Here is a 20,320-nt window from a genome sequence, read left to right as displayed (position 1 = left end):
CCTGAACAGCTGAAGAGATTTTAAAACTGAAAGATAATGTAAATGCCAGTACAATATGCTCATGATAAAAGTACTTTCTTACACATTTAAGTGCTGCTGAATTTCTATCCATATTTCCCCAGGCACATGAGAACCGGAAAACAGCGACAAAAAGTGTATCAAACGAGTCAGAGATGTAAATTCAGAACTGAAAGTGAAATTAGGAAAAATTCACTTTTTTCCAAACCTCAGCCAATCTGCCATGTTATGGCACTGAAATTACTGCAATTGTACTAGTTGAAAAAAGAGGATAAATTTGGCTTCACTCAGCAGTCCTTTTGCCCTTCCTATATGCAACTGATGCATTAGTTTGTTCTCTATGAATAAAATGAGAAAATCCTACTGCTTAGCACTCCACAGGGAATTATCATTAAAGTTGATTTACACAATTTCCTGAGTAACAGGAAGTTTCTTTAATATTACAGTCTAAAAAAAAAAAAAAATCCTTTGCAAGACCCAAATTAGTAATGATAGACAAATACATTGCAACGCTTGTAGGATTTGCTAACATTCACTTCTAAAGCTTGTATTTTTGGTCAATATACTTGTGACCTGATCTTCCACTGGCAACCAGAAAATAGTATGATGTCTAAAGCAGACTCTTAGTTACTCATGCCTAATCTTAGCTCTGGGTGCCCAGCTATTGCCTCCATTTACTCTCATCTTGTTATTTTCAGGCAGTACACAAAGGATCTTGCTGAAGCAACTCAAATTACAAGATCAAGCCTACCTAGAAAGGAATTACTGGAAAGAGTAACCACTTGCAGGTGACAATTACATTACTGGTTCACATTCAGCTCTGGGAAACAGTAAGGCATATATGTTTAAAGGGAGGTTTTGGAGAATATTCCTAGCTTTACCTATTCACATCTTCTCCAGTTCATACGTGATTCCCAGATTTGCCAGGAAGGAAAATGAATAGGTGCAGGATAGACTCTTCACTTACCCTTTTAAATATTGCATCCTTTATCAAACATGACTTGAGTCAGGTGTTAATTTGAAGACTGGTATTCTCTACGCACTGTTCTGCTAAACAGAGCACTACACACAGGATGTTTTTTCAAAAACCAATCTCTTTCACAGAAAACCTGAGCCCCCAGCACCTCTAAAAGTGCCTGTATAAAACTCTTACCTCCGTTTTCTGTTCCAAACATGGCAGATTTTTACAGCAGTAATAAATGACCACAGTAAAGACCTGTCATAAATGTTATAACTATCACAAGTCTTAAGCCTAGTGTCAAGCAGACCTGTGACAAATAGGAATTGGAATGCTGGGTTCGTACAGCTCTTCTCCAAACACAACCTTACGCGAGGCCAAACTGAAGCAGCCTGAGAGTGAACATTTAAGAATGAAAACCTTAGGGAATACAAGAGCAGTAACTGTACTGCTGTTGTATTGCTCTTGCATTGTGCAAGCATTAAGTGCAGTTGTATTTGCTAGGCTTTTTAGCTATGTTTGACCTGTGTGTGGAACTTCACTATAACATTTTAATCAGACTTGCCCTTCTGGCCTAAGTGTGTATTCACACTGCTATCAAAAAACATGGGAAGATAAAAAGAAAAAAGAAAAAGATTTAGGTGCTCAGAATCAGAGAAGTCAGCATATATCACCATGCTGTAACAGGGATAGTTTGTAATGACTTCATCTTAGAGGAAGATAATACCTAATTACACACAAGGGTGGAAGGAAAATAATAAAGGTAACCTTGGAGAGATTTAAATTAAAATCCTCTTATAAGGGCTGAAGAGAAGCTAAGATATAAACTATAAAGTTCTAGCCTGTCTCCACAGTGGGCCAAAGTCAGGCTCCCCAGCAGGAACATTTGGCTCAGAAAGAGCTGCAGTATACGCTGTAATTCTACAAGGGATTTTATTAGCTTTTCTTTATTTTTTTTTTTTAATATACTATTTTTAATGTTGCTGTTTGATTGAAAACTTTCTAAAAATGCACTGGCCACAGGAACCCAGAAAATAGTTGTAATTACAAGCAGGCCACAGCCAAGCTACTTGTCAACCTGCATTCCAAATAAACTCTTCTAGTTTGTGCTTTGTTTATAAAATGGCAGAGGCTATATCTATCTATCTTACTCAATTATAGAATTAAAAATGAACTATTTTTGATTTTTATAAGATTGATGTAATTTTTTGATGTAATTGTAAGAATGCGGAAATCTTCAGAGTTCCATGAGATTCTTTTAGAAAAGAATGATAAATAATTAAGTTAATGATAAATTATTCCAATAAGAACCTTAATGACAAAACCATTAAATACCAAGATCTATTAGAGAACAGTCTGCAGTCATTACTACTAGGCGATGATAAAATGCTCTTAGGAGTTTGGACATGTTATTATAAATCATATTACTAAAAATATCTTTGAAAAAATAGAAGTCATTACAGTGAATTAAAAATCCTGCTTTAAAACCAGTCCCTGAGACAGATTTTGACATTTATTCTTAAAGAATCAGTTTCTAATAGCAATTACTAGCTCCTAGCTGCTCTAAGATATATTCAGCAAAAGGGCTTTTTGCTCCTGTAAGATTTCAGTGAATCAGATTCTACAATATGGGTTAAGATATTTCTTTCAGTAATAAAAGTTAACATTAAAATTAGACTAATGAAGGAAAAAGACTAATGTGATACCTTCTGTATTTTCCTAAATAAATTAAATAAGAGCAATTATGATACCCATTACATTCAAACCAACAAATTCAGAACATTATTATGTCCTATTTGCACAGCACAGTAAAGCTGTAGTCATGATGCACTGTTCTCTGCTAAACATATTTGCATATTGAAATACATTGCACTAGTTTTGATCTTTTTATGATCTACAACACCTAGAATGCATAAAGCCACATGCCTACTGCAGTCTTACTTCATAACTCAACATAAAAATTCAGTCAGGTGCCGCCAATAAGAATTGCTACTACAATGATACACACTGAGTTTGTAGATACTTAATAGCTCAAAACAACCGATTTTTAACTTCAGATTTGATTTGTTAATTTAGATTCTGAATATGGAAGAAACCTTGAAGAATGCAAGGGGTAACGGGTTAAAACTTAAACAGGGGAAGTTTAGATTGGATATAAGGAGGAAATTCTTTCCTGTTAGGGTGGTGAGGCACTGGAATCGGTTGCCCAGGGGGGTTGTGAGTGCTCCATTCCTGTCAGTGTTCAAGGCCAGGTTGGATGAAGCCTTGGGTGGGATGGTTTAGTGTGAGGTGTCCCTGTCCATGGCAGGGCATGTTGGAACTGGGCGATCTTGAGGTCCTTTCCAACCCTAACTATTCTATGATTCTATGATTCTAAATGGTAAGAGCCAGGCAGAAGCTTAAGATTTTGGTGGTTTATACTTAAAATTGCTCTTATCAATATTTTTTGCTGGTTTGTACATCCTCAGTGTGGAAAGAAGGACTCCAGGGGAAAAAACGTGTACTACTTTCTAAATTAAAGGATTTGTTAGTTTCCTCATTGATGGCACAAGCTAGAGAATTAGTGGAAACTGTAAAATATAGTAAGTTAAAAAAATAATGGTTCCAAAAATATTATTCCCTACAATGCTAGATTTCTTCACCATAGAAGTATAATGATTTAAATGTCCACAGTCATGTAGTAATTTTGCATACTTAAACCTGATAATTTTGTAGCTGGGACTGCATAATTAATATGCTTAGAAAAATACAACTAACTTTCATTAGCTGACAATGAACTAGTTTGTTTCCTAGTTCTCCAATATCTTCTTTAGAGTCTCCATATAGTGACTTTGTTCCTTCTCATGTAGATATGGATGGATTGGATTTGGAATGCACGCTACCAGCAATAGGGATTTTGGCATTTTTATAAATCCAAAACCTATTCATGCTGGACAAGCACCTTTTCTCCTCTTTTAAAATAAAGGCTATCTGCCCAGCGATGACTTAATGATGATGGGTATAAAAACCAAAGTAATACAAAAAATCCTTAACGCTACAGACACACAAAAAAAGACTGAAGAAAACACAAACTGGTGAGTTTGTGGATGACTTCATAGGCTTTAAGTGAGTGATAGCTTTGTCTGTTAGAAGGAACTGAAAAACAAGCTGGACTGTTGAACATGCTGGTGCTTATCAAAGGATTCCAGCAGTCAAAACCACCACAACAGTTAATGACCTCCATATCAATTTCTTCCAAACACATTATACGCTTGTTATGGTACAAATGTAGAAGACACAGCTCAAATAATGGAAATAGGAGTGCATAGTGGATAGAATACCTGTATTCCTTTCTCTGAAAATTCTGGGAATAAAGCAGAAGCACAGTTCCACAGTTCCTTCACTGCCTTATCAAACCACAAGCATCTATCATGGCTCTCAAGAATGAAAAAGTCACAAGAAATACAAAAATACATACTGCACCTCACAGAAGAAAGGTATGTTACACTTTGCTTGTGAAACTTATGCGTATTCTACTCACTGCATCATATACCAGCTTTAACGTTACCTAGGATCTAGAGCTATAACTAAACAGGAATTTAAGACTTCCCTTGTTAGGCATTTAATCTCAAAATCAATTGGACAGAATTCTTTCTAAAAATTTACAACATACTATATTGCACACCACCTGAAAGCAAGTAATTCTGCTTTAACTGCAGTAACCCTTACACGAACCAGGACAGATGTTTCCCCTTAAGGCTCTTCAAATACATAACCAAAGCCATCTGGATACTTACTTGAACCCCAAGAGTATGACCCCTCTTCATATTTACATTAAAAAAAAGAAAGAAATGGCTTGTGTAAACTCAAGTTTTTGTTAAGGAAATAGACTATCCTTTCTTATTTTAAGTCTACAATTCACTTTTGCCTCATTAGGGAATTGGCTTGATTAACATGGAAATCAGAAATTATTATTAGACAAAAATGTGCAAGAAGATCAGAAGACTACTTTCTGTCACTGAATGGGAAGCTCATTATTAACACCTGTAGTTAATTCACTCCTTAATATCCTCACTGTTGCAAACAATATTTGATGATGGAAACCCAAATGTTCTTCAGCTATTTTGCATAGTAGCTTTCATTAACTAACGGAGAAATACTGCAAGATTACAAGAAGATGGAGTATCTGCTACTGAAGTCATGCATTACTAAGCCTTTTTAAAAGGCAGAAACCTGAGAATAAGTAACATGTGACAATGCGTTTGGAAACAGAACGACATCTTTTGGGGGAAGAAGTTGTAATTCTTATGACATATTTTGTCATTCCTTTTCCTACTTGTATTTCACAACACACATCATGTTGAAAGACATATGGTGTGACCTGGCACTACATTTAGAGGTTTACCTCCATCTAAAATGAGCTCTCAGTAAGACTCATATTTACAATTCAGCAAACATATACCGAGGCTATTAATTCAATAGATACCTTAGTGCAAATAAATTAGTACTGAAATTATTTCACTGTGCCAGGGCTTCCGACACACTTCAAGTATGTAATCTGACAATGAACAGTATGAAAGCGCATTAGTCTGCTGATCACGTATTTAGAATCATGGAACAGTTTGGGTTGGAAAGAACCTTTAAAGGTCATGTGGTCCAACTCCCCTTCAATATGCAGAGACATCTTCAACTGGATCAGGTTGCTCAGAGCCCCATCCAGGCGGGCATTGAATGTTTCCATGGATGGCACATCCACCACCTCTCTGTGCCAGTGCCTCAACACCCTCATCATAAAAAATTTTTCCCTATAGCCAGTGTGAATCTCCCATCTTCTAATTTAAATCCATTGCCCCTTGTCCTAACAAAATGGGCACTGCTATGCAGTCTGTCTCCATCTTTCTTATAAGCTCCCCTTAAGTACTGAAACCGTAGCATATATAATTCCAAAGAATAACCTTATCAAGTATGAAATTGCAAGTCCATTAGTTAAAAAATACACCCAGCTATTTTAAGATAACGTAAGAAACATGTTACACAGCAAAGCAAAGGTGTTAAAACCAGAAGAGCCCTTCTAGGCTACTACATCCATTTGTTTACTCTTCTGCATACCTGCAGGCAACTATAATAGAAGAACTGATGGAAATGATTACACCACAATCGTTGTCAGCCCTCTTTGAATTTATGGATTTACAGGTATTTGTATGAACACTTGTTGTGACACAAGATTGGTTTATACCTGAAAGAGTGAGTTCTCTTTCTGGTCTTTATAGCCTCTGTAAAGAAAGAGGAATTCTGTCTCAGACTTTGCTGCTGGGTTAACTGAACTGAAATCTTTAAAAAAATTATTTTCATATGAGACAGCGGATACATTTTCTTTTTCACCCATTAATTTTTTTAATGTTCATATTTAACTTCACACTTTCAATGACTATAAATGACCTGAACATCACACAGTATTTCAGACAAGATATTACCATTGTCAAGACAATGGCATTAAAACTGTTTCTCCTGGAAACCTCTTCCTGAACTTCCAAGTTCATCTTACCATTTTCAGTCACATCACCTCTATGGCGCTCAGCTGATTTGGGATTAATTACTACATTCTGACTTCTGGAGTCTTGCCAGTTGCTCCTGAGTAACATCAAGCTTTCAACAGGCATTACTAAAACTATTATTATTGCTCTCTGTCCTATTAAATGACCTTCAAATTCTGATCTTAAAAAAAAAAAAAGAAAGAAGAAAAATTCAAGTCAGCTTTCCCCAGGTTATCAAACACTTTTCTATACCGAAGTAGATCAGATTTTTTACGGATGGTCACGCAGCTAGATCAGTACTTTTTTGGATCTGCAATATTTCTTATGTCTTAAAAATTGTCAAAGGTGGAACATTAGCACTATTTAATTTTCATGAACTGATGCCGCATTTCACTTCACATACATTTTCCTTCATGTCTTTAGTTATCCTTTCCTCTCTAAGCTACCTAAAAATCTTGTGAAGTGTTGACAGCATACAATATTATCCTAAAGCAGACTGTTCATTAAAAAAATCTGTGCTTAGGGACTTGCAATAGAAAGCTTCAGTATCTTCAATAAACTGAGATGTAGATGATTTTGCATTAAATTATCCAACTTTGCTTTCATTGTGAGTATACATATGCCTATATATTTGTTATGACTGGTTTTCTTCTCTTTGTTCTATGCTCAACACTATCCATGTTATGGAAAATTGAAACAAGTATTTCTTGGCTAGTGACTATCTTAGCTTTAATTTTAACCTATTTTAACTGCATTACAGTCCCAATTCTCTGATTAAAGAGTTATGTTCTGTGTATAAATTTATCTTAAAAAAAACCATGAAATTCACTATTTCAACTAAGCAGCAGAAAATACAGCATCCACAGAACCTAAAGTGTCATTATTAATTTTGCAAACAAAGAAATGTACAGTGGCATCTTCAGCACTTCTGTAGAATTTTATGAGAGAAAAAGCAAAAAATCTACAAAAGGCAGAACTACTGCTGTTGTTACTGTAGGGAGAAAATAAAGAGTTAGTACGGCAGTAATTTGGAATGTATAACTTATTTTTAAAGTTTCTTATGCTATTCTATTAAAAATAAGCAAGAACAAGAAGCAGAAAAGCAAATAAGGAAATTGGATCATGATTAAATGATCTTAACAGCCAGTGGTGAATCGCCCGATTTAATTAATTTCTTACTTAAAGTACTATTATTTTTTCTTTGATCTTTTTAATTGTATTACAGAGTGTTTCTTGGTCAGACCAGATTCCACATTTTAAGTCTTTTATTTCTAACTCTTGCAATTGTTGCATTGTGTAATTTGTAAGCTGCTTTCCTTTGATACACTCTGAACTCTTTTCCTTATTTTTTTCTAACTCTCAACTACACTGAAAAGTTATTTGAAAAGAAAAGCAAGTGTCTTTGATTGTTAATATTTTTAATATATTTGTTAATATACATTGTTTCAGAAAAAAAAAAAAAAAAAAGTATGAGAATAGCTACCTCCTGGCTATTTGGTATTTCTTACTCAATGCAGATAACGCTTTATATAAAGCGGAAGTTGTGAATGCTCCATCCCTGGCAGTGTTCAAGGCCAGGTTGGACAGAGCCTTAAGTGACATGGTTTAGTGTGACATGTCCCTGCCCATGGCAGGGGAGTTGGAACTGGATGATCTTAAGGTCCTTTCCAACCCTAATTATTCTATGATTCTATGATTCCATGATTATATTAATTGGAGGTAATAATCTGGAAAACATACAGCTAAATTGTTCTCATCACATAAATCCCAAAATGCTTAATTCCACAAATCCAGCAATTCAATGGGACTGATGCTGTCAGCACACTTAATCCTCTGGTATAGCCGTGCAGCCCCAGAGAAGTTCTTCCAGGATTAGAAATGCTGTTAGCTGCCCTGACTCCACTCGAATGCAGGGATAGTACAACTATTTCCAAGTCTACATCTTAAACCTGTTTAAGAGCTTAGTTCTCTCACAGATTCTTCTGTTAAAATGGGCTTCCTGATGGAAAGAATCAAACTGAAATTACAAGTTTTGGTTTTAAAGGAAAGAAAAACCAAGAAAAAGTGGTCTCAGTTTCATTTTTGCCCACGTATAAATGAAAAATGAACACAAACTTTTAAGGAAGAATAAACAGCTAGTTGGTAATGGCTACATTAATGTAGTCTCACTTGTACTATTTTAGCAGAGGAGTACCGCCCTAACCATGAATGAATGCTTTCACTGGAGAGCTCTGTAACACTGTGCTAAATATGCAAAGTATTACAGTTGGGAATTTGAAGAGGTTGTTGAGGAAGGTCATGCATTAGGATGACAAACTAGAAGTGCTCAAATTATCTAGCTTACCAAAAAAGTGTGAAGAGGTAAATTGATTGCATCCTGAAAATACCTAAATAAGAAACCCACTCTCTGATCTAATGGATAAAAATACACACTGGAAGCTTGTGCCAGACAAACGTAGACTACAACTAAAATGACTTTCTTTTTCTTCCCCAGCAATGAGAATAATTAACTACGACAACAATTTATCACAGGTTGTTTTAAAGCTCAAATGATCTCATTAAATGAGCAAATATGAATTCATCTAGTTTGGCCTAGTTCAGTAAAATCAGATTAATTGATACCAGTATTCAGTTATAGGATTGGAATCTATTAAAAGAGATGCATACTTTCTCTTATCGGTATTTTCATCAGTGACAATACTAAATGACTATATCTAATCACCTTCAGAACAGATTCTTTCAGAACACGTTCTGTTGAATGGGATTTGTATTTGATGGACTACCAAAGAGCTACAGAAACTTAAATCTTAAGAAAATGTCTCTGGTAGAACAACAAAGATAAAATCTGCTGGATGCAGAGTCTCTGAAGCATACAAGTATCTGCAGAAAGTGTATTTCTGAATCTTTACATTGTATAGTTTAACCTGTGTATAAATTTTATGAAAGCATGGATCCTCCCTTACCAATAAACAGGTAAAAGTAGGAATAAGAAATAACACTACGACCTATATTTTTGTCACCTAGGTTTTTAGTGCTTTAAGTAGAGTCTCTGTGGAAAACTGAGACTGGAGACCATGGATTTCACCAGATACATATACTGTAAATCATACTTTAACTATCTTGAAAATTTTTGTTACAACCCAAGAAGTATTTGGGATACTAAACGTAAAAAATTGTCCCTTCACAGGGCAATGCTAAAAGCTTCATGTGAAATTAATTCAACAGAATTATACAGCAGAGAAATAAACACTCCACTTCTTTCAGCTCCAGAACAAGTTGAAGGGAAAATGAAAGCAGTGGGTTACACCTCATGAGCTGGTCTTGCTAGTATTAAAATATTAATTACATGGAAACTTAATGAGCTGTTGCCTTTGAACTATTCTAGTGCACTAATGGAAATAATGGTAATGATAAGCATGATATTGATCATCACAACATGCAAATGCTATTACTGTCTGACTTTCCAAAGTCACAGTGAAGACAAGAGTGAGATTTTCCCAGCCATTTCAAAAGAAGAATAAATTTCTGAAAGAAACAGCTTGTCATTTATCTCTTTGCTTGTTATAGACTTCAGGATGAATAATTAATAGTAGAGGTTTTTTTCAGAAAGAGGTACTTTATGTCACTTGGCTCAGCTGTTGGTACCATGCCCTCTGTTGGAAAGGGATTACAAGTATCATGCACCTTGGGCCTGTTGTAACAACACACATGGAAAGAGTTCATGCCCAGAAAACCAGTTCTTGAGTAGTTGAATAAAGGGATTTCACTTCTGGGAGTAAAGATTAAATCAGGCCTGTCACTTGAAGAGTATGTTTGATGGAGAAAGCCAGCCTAATGCATATTTCAACTTGTAACTATGACAACTCATAGAACCTCTCTAATATAGTTAAGAGCTGCCCATTGCATGAATATTGAAAGTGTAAATGAATAAGTTATATTTCTTTTAAAGAGAAAATATTTGCTCTCCAATCATAAGATTTTAATAGTTTAGACTTTCATATTTCCACCTCCCACAAATGACAGACAGAAGAAGATTTCTTAATTTTGCTGCTGCTGTGTTTGGAGATGGGGTTCAGCAAGATGAAGTTAAATGTCTAAATTGTAAGCAGTTTAGGAACTTATCATTGTCACAATGCTACTCATGCCTAATAAGTAATAAATACAAGTGTTCCTTTCACCTGTAGTCCCATCAACAGTGCTTCCATTCTTCTGCAACATACAATTTCATTTTTTCAAAAAGGACAGTCCTCATGACATAAGATAATACTGGGACAAAATGTGACTGCATTCCCTTTAGTAATGACCAGATTTGTAACTAATATGACTTATAAAGCAGCAGTTTATGTTATCACAAAATAGGAAGGAAAAAAAAATCATGCAACCTTGGATGAGGCTGATAGGCTTTTAGAGCTCAATTACAAATGATTTAATCTCAAAATGAAATTATTAATTCTTCAGTGAAGTCACATGTGTTTTAAGTCAGAATAAAATTCTATGGATGCTGCAGAAACATATTACTGTATTTCCACATAAAATGAAATGTAGTTTTGTGTGCATACAGCACACAATACAGAACACAGCTGTGAAAGAAATGCAATAGTAGGCACATTTAAATGTAGGCAAACTATGTACAGCAATACCTGAGGCTCAGCATATACTTCTCATACACACGTGATTTTAAACAGATTAATAGTTTTGCTAACTGTTCATCTGCCTAAAAATAAATCATCAAACAAGAATGCACAAAAGCAAAATCTTGACAAATTTCTATCAACACTTCAATCGTCTTTATGTTTTATTCCCCAATAGATTCAGAATATATATCTGTTACAGCAGTTCCGCATTTTTAATCCAAATTCTATATTAAAGAGAATCTAAAATCCTGTTTAAGAGAAGTTAAACTAGCTGGCTCATCTGTAATGAGAAATTTAAGAGTTTCAATGAAATATTCTGGGATCTCCTCATATAAGAGTACGATGTTGAACAGCAACTGTTCAAAATAAAAATTTGGCTTAATGCTGCTGGGCTGGTTACTGACTCAACTTGTGCCTTATGAAGCATAAGTATTGCTTATGATATTTTAAGAGACATAAATAATAATACAGTTTAGCAAAGTTACGTTCTAAGAAGAATTATGACCTTTTTAGCAGTGGGAATGGGCAAAGGCTGCAGAACAGAATTTCCAGAACACTTACCACAGTTTGATGGTTGACCTGGATCACCTCATCACCAGCATGGATCTTCTTACACTGGTCAGCAGGAGACTAAGGACAAGAGACAATAATTGACTTTACATGGGGGGCATGGAGAGGGAAAGGAAGAGCAGGAATTAACACAAAGAATGTCAATGGAGGCAAAAAAACAAAGGAGTATTATTGCTATCAAATAGCATTAATTACCCATATTTATAAGTAACTATGTCTTTATTGGTTACAGATGGCAATTTGATGAAGTAACCTAGAATCCCACTTCCATGGGTGGTGAACAGCTTTTTTGATTGGTTGAATTACTCTAGCTTCTTTACCTCTCTGTGGGGAGTACAAGTATCTTTAAGACAAATCTGTAAGGCATGAAGGAGATCAGCAGTCATACCCAGAAGGAGAGTCTTGAGAATTCAAGGCAACTTACTTGCATTGGACAGTAGCTTACAAGAGCGTGCTACTGACAGAACTTGAAATTTAAGAGAAAATAACAAGAAATAATTGAAGAGCTGAGACATCACCTTGAGAAGTAAATCACTGTAGAAGTTAGCTCTTAAGTAAGTAGATCAGCCAGGAGACTTAGACAAGCTTGGATATTTACTCTATTTGTTAGATACAGAGTCAGAGAGAGGAGAGGACAAACTGTCCCATCTTAATGCAGAATCAAAAGCAAAATACTCTTGGATTGACAGTTAAAGTTCCCTAAGTAAGCAGACTCCTAACAAAAGAAAGAAAAAAGCCACTTGCAGCTACAGAAAGTGGAGTGGCCCTAATACTGCTGAAGAATTTCCTCACAGAAAAGGAGATACATTACCAAAACTTAGTTCAGTTTCTGGATCTCTTTTAGAGACAGCCTATATATATAAATTGCTCACAGCACAAGAGCCAGGTGTCAAATGCAGAGGAAGAAAAGATTTATCTGAACTCAAAGCGATTTGTCGAAGCTCATAAACATGAGCTCACTGCGTACCGATAAAGACTTCCAGGAAACAGGCAAGAGCTCTCCAGCTGGACAGTCTTCATCAACCAAAAATTCCACCCATCATTTCCACCCATCATTTCCATCCGTTTTGTGGAGGGAGATTAAAAAGATAAGATAAACAAATAAAAGGAACAAGACAAGAGGAAACAATATTAAAACCCCCTAAATCGCCACTGGGAAAAAAAATGACTGCAATTACGTCTGAATAAAATGCCAAAGAGACTCATCTATGAGGACGCCAAATCTCTCCCATCGTCAGCACCTGCTGACTAATCAATAGATTCTGCAGCCTACACAGCTGCTGGAGAGTGGTAGGAAACATCATTAATTATTCAATCAGTAAGAAAAAACAAGCCAACAGGGCAAATAGCCAATATCTGACATAGTGATTCCAAACCCAGCTTTTACCTTCAGCCTACTGCTTGCTTATCTTTCCTAACCATGGTCTGGCCAGCCTCCCCAACACAAGCCATGTTGCAACCCCTCACCTGCTTGATCTTTGCTTGATCTTTCATGAGGGCTTCTTGCATCTCCTGTCTTGGGAAGTCCAGCCCTTGAGCTAAACTACATGGTCATGGCACTCACATCTCAACTCCAGCCATCTGAGTCTTTCTGCATTAAATTAAACAGTATTTTACCTATGTGTTTTATGGGATGGTGTAAAGAGCCACCTGGCTCCAGTGCCACTTTCTCCTTTCAGTGGAAGCTTGTAGAATTTTGGCAGACTGCTGTTTTGCACAGGACTAGACATGTAACAGAAAGGTATTTCTGGCATTCGATGTAAATGCAAACTTGATTGCTTTAAGCAGTGAATGAAAGGTAAGCAGGAAACTGAAGTACCACCATTTAGAATATTTAACTTCAGTTGATGTTTGCTGGAAAAGCAGAGGCCTGGTTCTTTCTCTTTTTAGCTGCTTTCCTGACTTTGATGAGGATGAGCTACTTGTTATCTATGAAAATTAAAAGTAAACACTGGTTCTGAGGTCAATTATTCCTTCAAAAGGAACGAAAAATCAATTTGCTGAAACACCAGAAATTAAATGTCTTTGAAGCTGCTTTATCTCACTTGTGATTATACTTTTAGCGAAAACAAAAAAGCAACATCTTATGGGGGTGTCTTACCAAAAGTTTTGACATCTAAAGTTTACTCAAAATAAAAATTATAGTGACTGGCAATGTAGAAATTCCTCCTGTGAATTTCAGTTATAAGTATATAAATATTTTCCCTACAACTGCATTATATTTCTCAAATGAATTAGAATTACAGTAAAAAAGTGTATTAATTAGAGCACGAGTAATCCAATCTATGAACATAACCTGCTGCAACATAATCAAGATGGATCATTCATAAGTTTCAGGACCCAAGGTACACATATAGTTATTTTAATAGCTCTAACTGCTGCCAATGACATTAATATAAACAAGGTAACAAACTGGAAGTTTAATTTACATTAGACCTGTCTTCACAAATTGTGACACGCAAATCCTCAGCCTTTCCATGGGTTCGCACTGGCTAAAAGCTGAGTGACAAAAACTGTGTGCTGCAGTACTACCCAATAGATATAAATCATGTAGAACGAAACATCGCATTTGAAGCTTACCCATATGGGCCAGTGTACCACAGCAAGTATTTACAGCTTTGGCTAGCTGCATAGTGCTAATTTTATATTCCCTGTGTGTCTGCATTACATAATTTCAATATTCACTTTATAAAATCTGAACTTGTCATTTATCCAGCTATGTGCTGTTTAACAGATCCAAGACTGAATGAAAAGAGTGTGACTAAAGGACCATATCAAAACCAGAAGGGGTGGGTCCTATTATGAAGTCTGTGATGGTAATTAGGTTGCAGCAGTTGAAGCAGATTTGATTTTTTTTTTAATTTCTAATTATGAATTGCAAGTCAAGTAACAAGAAGGATATTTAGAAGCTACTTTGTTATTCTTGTCACACTTTTTAGTTTCCTGTGATAAGTCATACTGATTCATGCGCGGCAGCATTTCTGTGTGCTTTGGCTAACACTTCTGGGACTGCAGTGAAAATGATAATTAATAACATTTTTCTTGGTCTCTTCTGTATTTCTACTACAGATGACGGAAAATATGAAAATGCAATGGTGCTTAAGTTAACCTAATACAATTCTTTCTTACACTGAACAATGAATGATTATTTTCATAAAAGAACTTTTTCATACATGATCACATGAAAGGGTTGTCAACTAACGTTTTCTTAGCATTGTCAAATCATCCATCCCATTCCACTCATGCACCAAAACCTGTTTGCTTCTTTGCACAATTTCTGCCTTCTTAGAGACAGTTCTGTCAGTAATTACTGCTAGCTTGGAAAACTCTCTGCTTTATCAAAGATTATTCTATAACCTGCCTGATATCAAATACAGTATCTTTCATTATCTTTCTCCATTACTTGTGTTTTTCATCCACCCAAGCTAATGATAATGTAACTGTTTTAAAATTTATTATTTTACAATCTATTTTATCAAATCACTTATACATACAGAAGCTACTCATTTTCTATGAGTCAATTCCAGGAAAGGCATCATCTCCAAAAGTCTGATTACTCTAGCATTCTTTCTAAATTAATTTGGTAATTAAAAAGAAAAATCACACAATAAAATTACTGTTCATTCCGAGAAAAAAAAAAACGCAGAGAACTCTTAGCAAACCTGTATTCATTATTGTATGACAACATTTACCCACTGCATAAAGTAAGCTGACTGCACATATTAAAGGCTGCTCAGAGGACAGCTTCATTCATCAGCAACTCTGATATACAAGTATTATTTTAGACTACTGATGATGCTCTTACATTAGAAAAATTTACTTAATATACAGGACAACAATTTTGTGCCAGAGGGAGCATCACCACGAACACTATTAGGAAAGAGTCTCTGAAAAGCCATTCAGAACAGAAGTTCAAGATTTTCATTTTACTATATTGTTAGTTATTAGTCACTTCACCACAGATATTTTTGTCTATTTTCAAGGGTCCCAAGTTTTGAAAAGGCAATATGACAGATGTATAGCAAAGATAGAAAGTATTAATGAAAGTGGCTTAATTTAAAGCAAGATTTCATATTACAAAATTCACTGCATATGTACAGAAAATACTTTTATGTATGATAAGAGTCTTTAAGCTTACGTTTTCAGTTGTTCCTGTGATTACATGTAGCCCATCATATGTTGATTTGATATACATTCCCTGGAAAAAAGAGCAAGAGAGTTAATTAATATTTGCAGGAAATAAACAAATGTTTGCATAATAATTAAACCAGTATATTTATTCCATTTTAAGGACCATTACATTTGAACAGACTGGAAGGAAGCATGGTCAATTAACATTTGCGAATTGAACTTTAACAAATATGTATCAAGACCCAATATAAACAGCATAGTTTTCTTACTTAATACTTTTTTCAAATTCCAAGCAAAGGTTTTTTTGACAGAACTCAACACTGAGCATCAGTATAAAAGCTTGTGCGTATTCAGCATCTGAAATATTCAACATGACCTCTTTTCATTACAAGAGACATAAAAGTAGTATCAAAAAATGAAAATACAAACAGGAATTGCCTTTAAACTTAAATGCCCTATCTTCAGAGAGTTACTGATTCGATAAAAATGAAACCACAGTCTAACTCAGAAAACGCATGAGCCAGGGCTCATATTACTGATTTATGGAGAAAAATGAACTTGGTGAACTAACAGGAGCTTTACAATTAGTCCAGCAATAATTCCGCTTCAAGGAGGCAATGAACAAGATAAAGAGAGACAACCGAAGTAGATATCTATCTGGCTATACACACACACACACAGAACCTTAAATGTCAGTGAGACTCAATTCCTTGTACGCTTGCCTCTCAAGAATAAGGTCATAGCTTCACATCTCTCCCTAGTATGGCTATCCGTCAAATTTTGAAATCTAATTAATCTAATTGGTACACTGTACTGTTGATTTATTATTCTTTCAATAATTCTGCATCACCTTCTGTTATCAAACTGGAAGTTTAGAGCCCCCAGCAATACGAAAGAACATTTTGTTCAGACTGATCAATTTCAAGATTCCTGAACACTAATGAAGATCTTCAGGGTAGTTGTTTACACAAACACTCCACACCCTACCAATCTTCCCCCTGTCCCTCCTGCCCCCACCCCCACCCCTGTCAAAAAAGGTAAAATACTACAACAGAAAGATCATGCTGCTCTCTACAAGTACCTAAACTGGAAGGGTAAAGAGAAGATACAGCCAAACTCTTCTTCAGAGTGCACAGCGGTAAGATGAGAAGAAAGGGACAAGTTGGAACTCAATTAAAGAAGAAGTTGTTTTGGCTTTGTTTTAATTTTACTGTGAGGATAATAAACCACTGGAACAGATTGGAAGGATGTGGAATCTCTAACTGTGAAATAATAAAAACTTGACTGGATGGGGCCCTGAGTAACCTGCTCTAGCTGGATCTGTTTTGATTTTTTTGTCATGAGAAAATGTGACTTCTACCTTAAGGCAAGCTAGTTCAATTTCAGCAAGTTCTCATTTTATTTAAATCTTAAAGGTTCAAAACTAGAACTGGCTAAAACTCATCAGGTTGCTTAACTCTGCTGCATAGAAAACTCCATTTTAGATTTTACTCACTGTGACTACTTCTCATAAATGAGACTGCTTTACGAGCTTTTTGTGAAAAATAAGGATATCCAAATTAGACCTTGAAAGTCTTGAAATCATATTCATAAAATTTGATTAGTTGGAAGAAAGAAGTTTCTGGGGAGTCTTCCAGTATTTTCTTCTATACAGTTGGATTAAATTTATCAGTTTGCTATTCTACTGGCTCTGTACTACCTTGAGCTGTTACTGACAAACATCTCATTCTCTTTACCCACTAAAAGACATAAACAGGAGCACTAGATCACAAAAAAACCTGAAGGTTCTCATTGAGAATGGGACATTGACTCTCCATTAAAAAATCTAAACATTTAAATCCATCTAGTATGTGTAACGCTGGATTTCCATAGTGAAATTTTAGCTGGAATGTTACACAACACTGCTGCAACCATCACAGAAGTCTGTTATTTTAACACATAGTAAACTTCAGTAACACATTTCCAACCACACATTTAATATCAAATTTAATATCACAATTTTAACACCCTACTTGTTTTGACAAGATTCGTTCCTCACTTAAACCAACAGACTAAGATTTTTAAGACCAAAACAGAACATAGTGCTAAATTTTTAACTAGACTTCATCACGTAATTCTTCATAAAGTTCTGAGCCGCCTGTTAAGCTATGTCTATTTTTGGAAAAATCAAATTACAATTTTATCTCCTAACATACAACATCGGAGAGACATAAATACGGACTAATCACTAAGAATTATCCTACATTTTGCTATTGCTTTTTCATTGTAGCTATTAAACTTTAAGAACAAACTATATAAAAATAAACAACTTTAGTGAATGACTCATGGCCTTCAGATTAACCCGGGTGGAGCTTTTATCCTTGTTTTCCCAAAGGGAAAATAATGAAAAGAGCTTGATTCTTGTTGATTGTTACAGTAGAACTGTATCTCCTTGACATATCTGTGTTACCCAACCCCAGGAAAGGTTGCATTCTATATAAAAATATTAAAATTGTTATATTTGGGGTTTTAAAATATAGTTCAGAATGCAAGGTATTTTATATTGTATAATATATTACATATATACATTTTACATACCTAAATCACACAAAATAATAGCTCAAAACTATTTTTCCAACTGGGAGAAGGTTTTCTGTATAATACTCATGACAAGATTGAAAGTACTCTTAAAAAGAAACCCCTAAAAAACATAGAGTCACAGAATAGTTATTGTTGGAAAGGACCTCAAGATCATCCAGTTCCAACCCCCCTGCCATGGGCAGGGACGCCTCACACTAAACCAGGGCACCCAAGGCTCTGTCCAGCCTGGCCTTGAACACTGCCAGGGATGAAGCGTTCACAGCTTCTCTGGGCAACCCATTCCAGTGCCTCACAACCCTCACAGCAAAGAACTTCTTTCTTATACCCAATCTAAACTTCCCCTGTTTAAGTTTTAACGTACTACCCCTTGTCCTAACACTACAGTCCCTAATGAAGAGTCCCTCCCCAGCATCCCTATAGGCCCCTTTCAGATACTGGAAGGCTGCTAGTTCCAGTCCCCTGATCATCCTTGTGGCCCTCCTCTGGACTTGTTCCAACAGTTCCATGTCCTTTTTATGTTGAGGACACCAGAACTGCACACTATGCTCCAGGTGAGGTCTCAGAAGAGCAGAGCAGAGGGGCAGGATCACCTCCTTTGATCTGCTGGTCACGCTCCTTTTGATGCAGCCCAGGATACGGTTGCTTTCTGGACTGCGAGCGCACACTGAAGCAGGCTCATATTCATTTTCTCATCAACCAGCACCCCCAAATCTTTATCCACAGGGCAGCTCTGGATCTCTTCTCTGCCCAACCTGTAGCTGTGCCTGGGATTGCTCCGACCCAGGTGTAGGACCTTACACTTGGCATGGTTGAACTTCATAACGTTGGCATCAGCCCACCTCACAAGTGTGTCAAGGTCCCTCTGGATGGCATCCCTTCCCTCCAGCGTATCAACCAAACCACACAGCTTGGTGTCATCAGCAAACTGGCTGAGGGCGCACTCAATCCCACTGTCCATGTCACCGACAAAGATGTCGAACAAGACCGGTCCCAACACTGATCCCTGAGGGACACCAGTCCTTACTGATCTTCAACTGGACAATGAGTCAACATACACCAAGTCTGAAAGAGCTTTGTTTAGTTTACGTCATCTGATCTAGAGGCCAGATTATGTTCCTTCCTTTAAATCACTCCTTCCAACCCTGTAAACATTTTTCCCTAGCTCCCCCCGTCCTTGATACGCTGACTGTCAGCACTTGCCTGCCCTTTTACAACAGATAATGTCGTGTGTAACATTGTCCACAGTTTAATCCAGCTTGCAATTGCTTTCTGTTGTAGGATGATTTTTAAAGGACAATTTATCCTTCAACATGAAAAGACTCACACTAAGAAAAATATTATTTCTAAAGGACAATCTGTGTCAACCCTATTTTAGTGATTCATGTGTTTCATCCCCAACCCCATCCTCATTTTTCTTCTCAAAACCATCATTTGTAAAGAGAAAGACTAGAATCTCCAGGCATATTTCAAGCTATACTGGCACAGGTTAGCAGAACCTCTTAAAAGTTAAAATTGCTCAAATACATAGACAAAGTAGGCTTTAAAAGTGGGTCATTTTCATCAAACTTCAGTTTAAAAATTAATCTACTCTGTTTTATAAGAAATGTCCAAAACTGCAAAACGTAGTCATTTAAAGAGCTGTTAATTCTGTGAACCCTGAAAAAGTATTTACAGCCTGAATTAGGCAGAAAAGATTGGACCTTTCTTTCAATTTAATGGGCTATTGGCTATCTCTTTGTTCATCATTGTTTCATTCTGTTTCCACCAATATAAGCATTTTTAATGGTTAATAAGACTAAAAAAAAAAAAAAAAAGGAAATATATTCTGATTATTTTTTCTGTCAGATAATGTAATTGCCAGGCAAATACTGATTGAATATCACAGCTGAAGAACAGAAGCAGCAAGCTTATTTTCC

The 20,320-nt window shown here is 36.0% G+C and overlaps 1 protein-coding gene across 1 annotated transcript in view; it reads right to left on the bottom strand.

The window, feature by feature from the left end:
- Positions 1-20,320, bottom strand: part of LOC136019277 (connector enhancer of kinase suppressor of ras 2-like) — a 190,609-nt gene that overhangs the window by 63,193 nt on the left and 107,096 nt on the right. Inside the window, exons 8-9 of the mRNA XM_065689303.1 lie at positions 15,832-15,891; positions 11,685-11,753 (exon numbers count right to left, since the gene is read on the bottom strand). Coding sequence (XP_065545375.1) covers positions 11,685-11,753; positions 15,832-15,891 — 129 coding nt within the window. The remainder of the gene's footprint in view (positions 1-11,684; positions 11,754-15,831; positions 15,892-20,320) is intronic.

The sequence above is a fragment of the Lathamus discolor genome, chromosome 9 (assembly GCF_037157495.1).
Source record: "Lathamus discolor isolate bLatDis1 chromosome 9, bLatDis1.hap1, whole genome shotgun sequence".
Lineage (NCBI taxonomy): Eukaryota > Metazoa > Chordata > Aves > Psittaciformes > Psittacidae > Lathamus > Lathamus discolor.
This window is presented reverse-complemented; position numbering and strand designations above follow the sequence as displayed.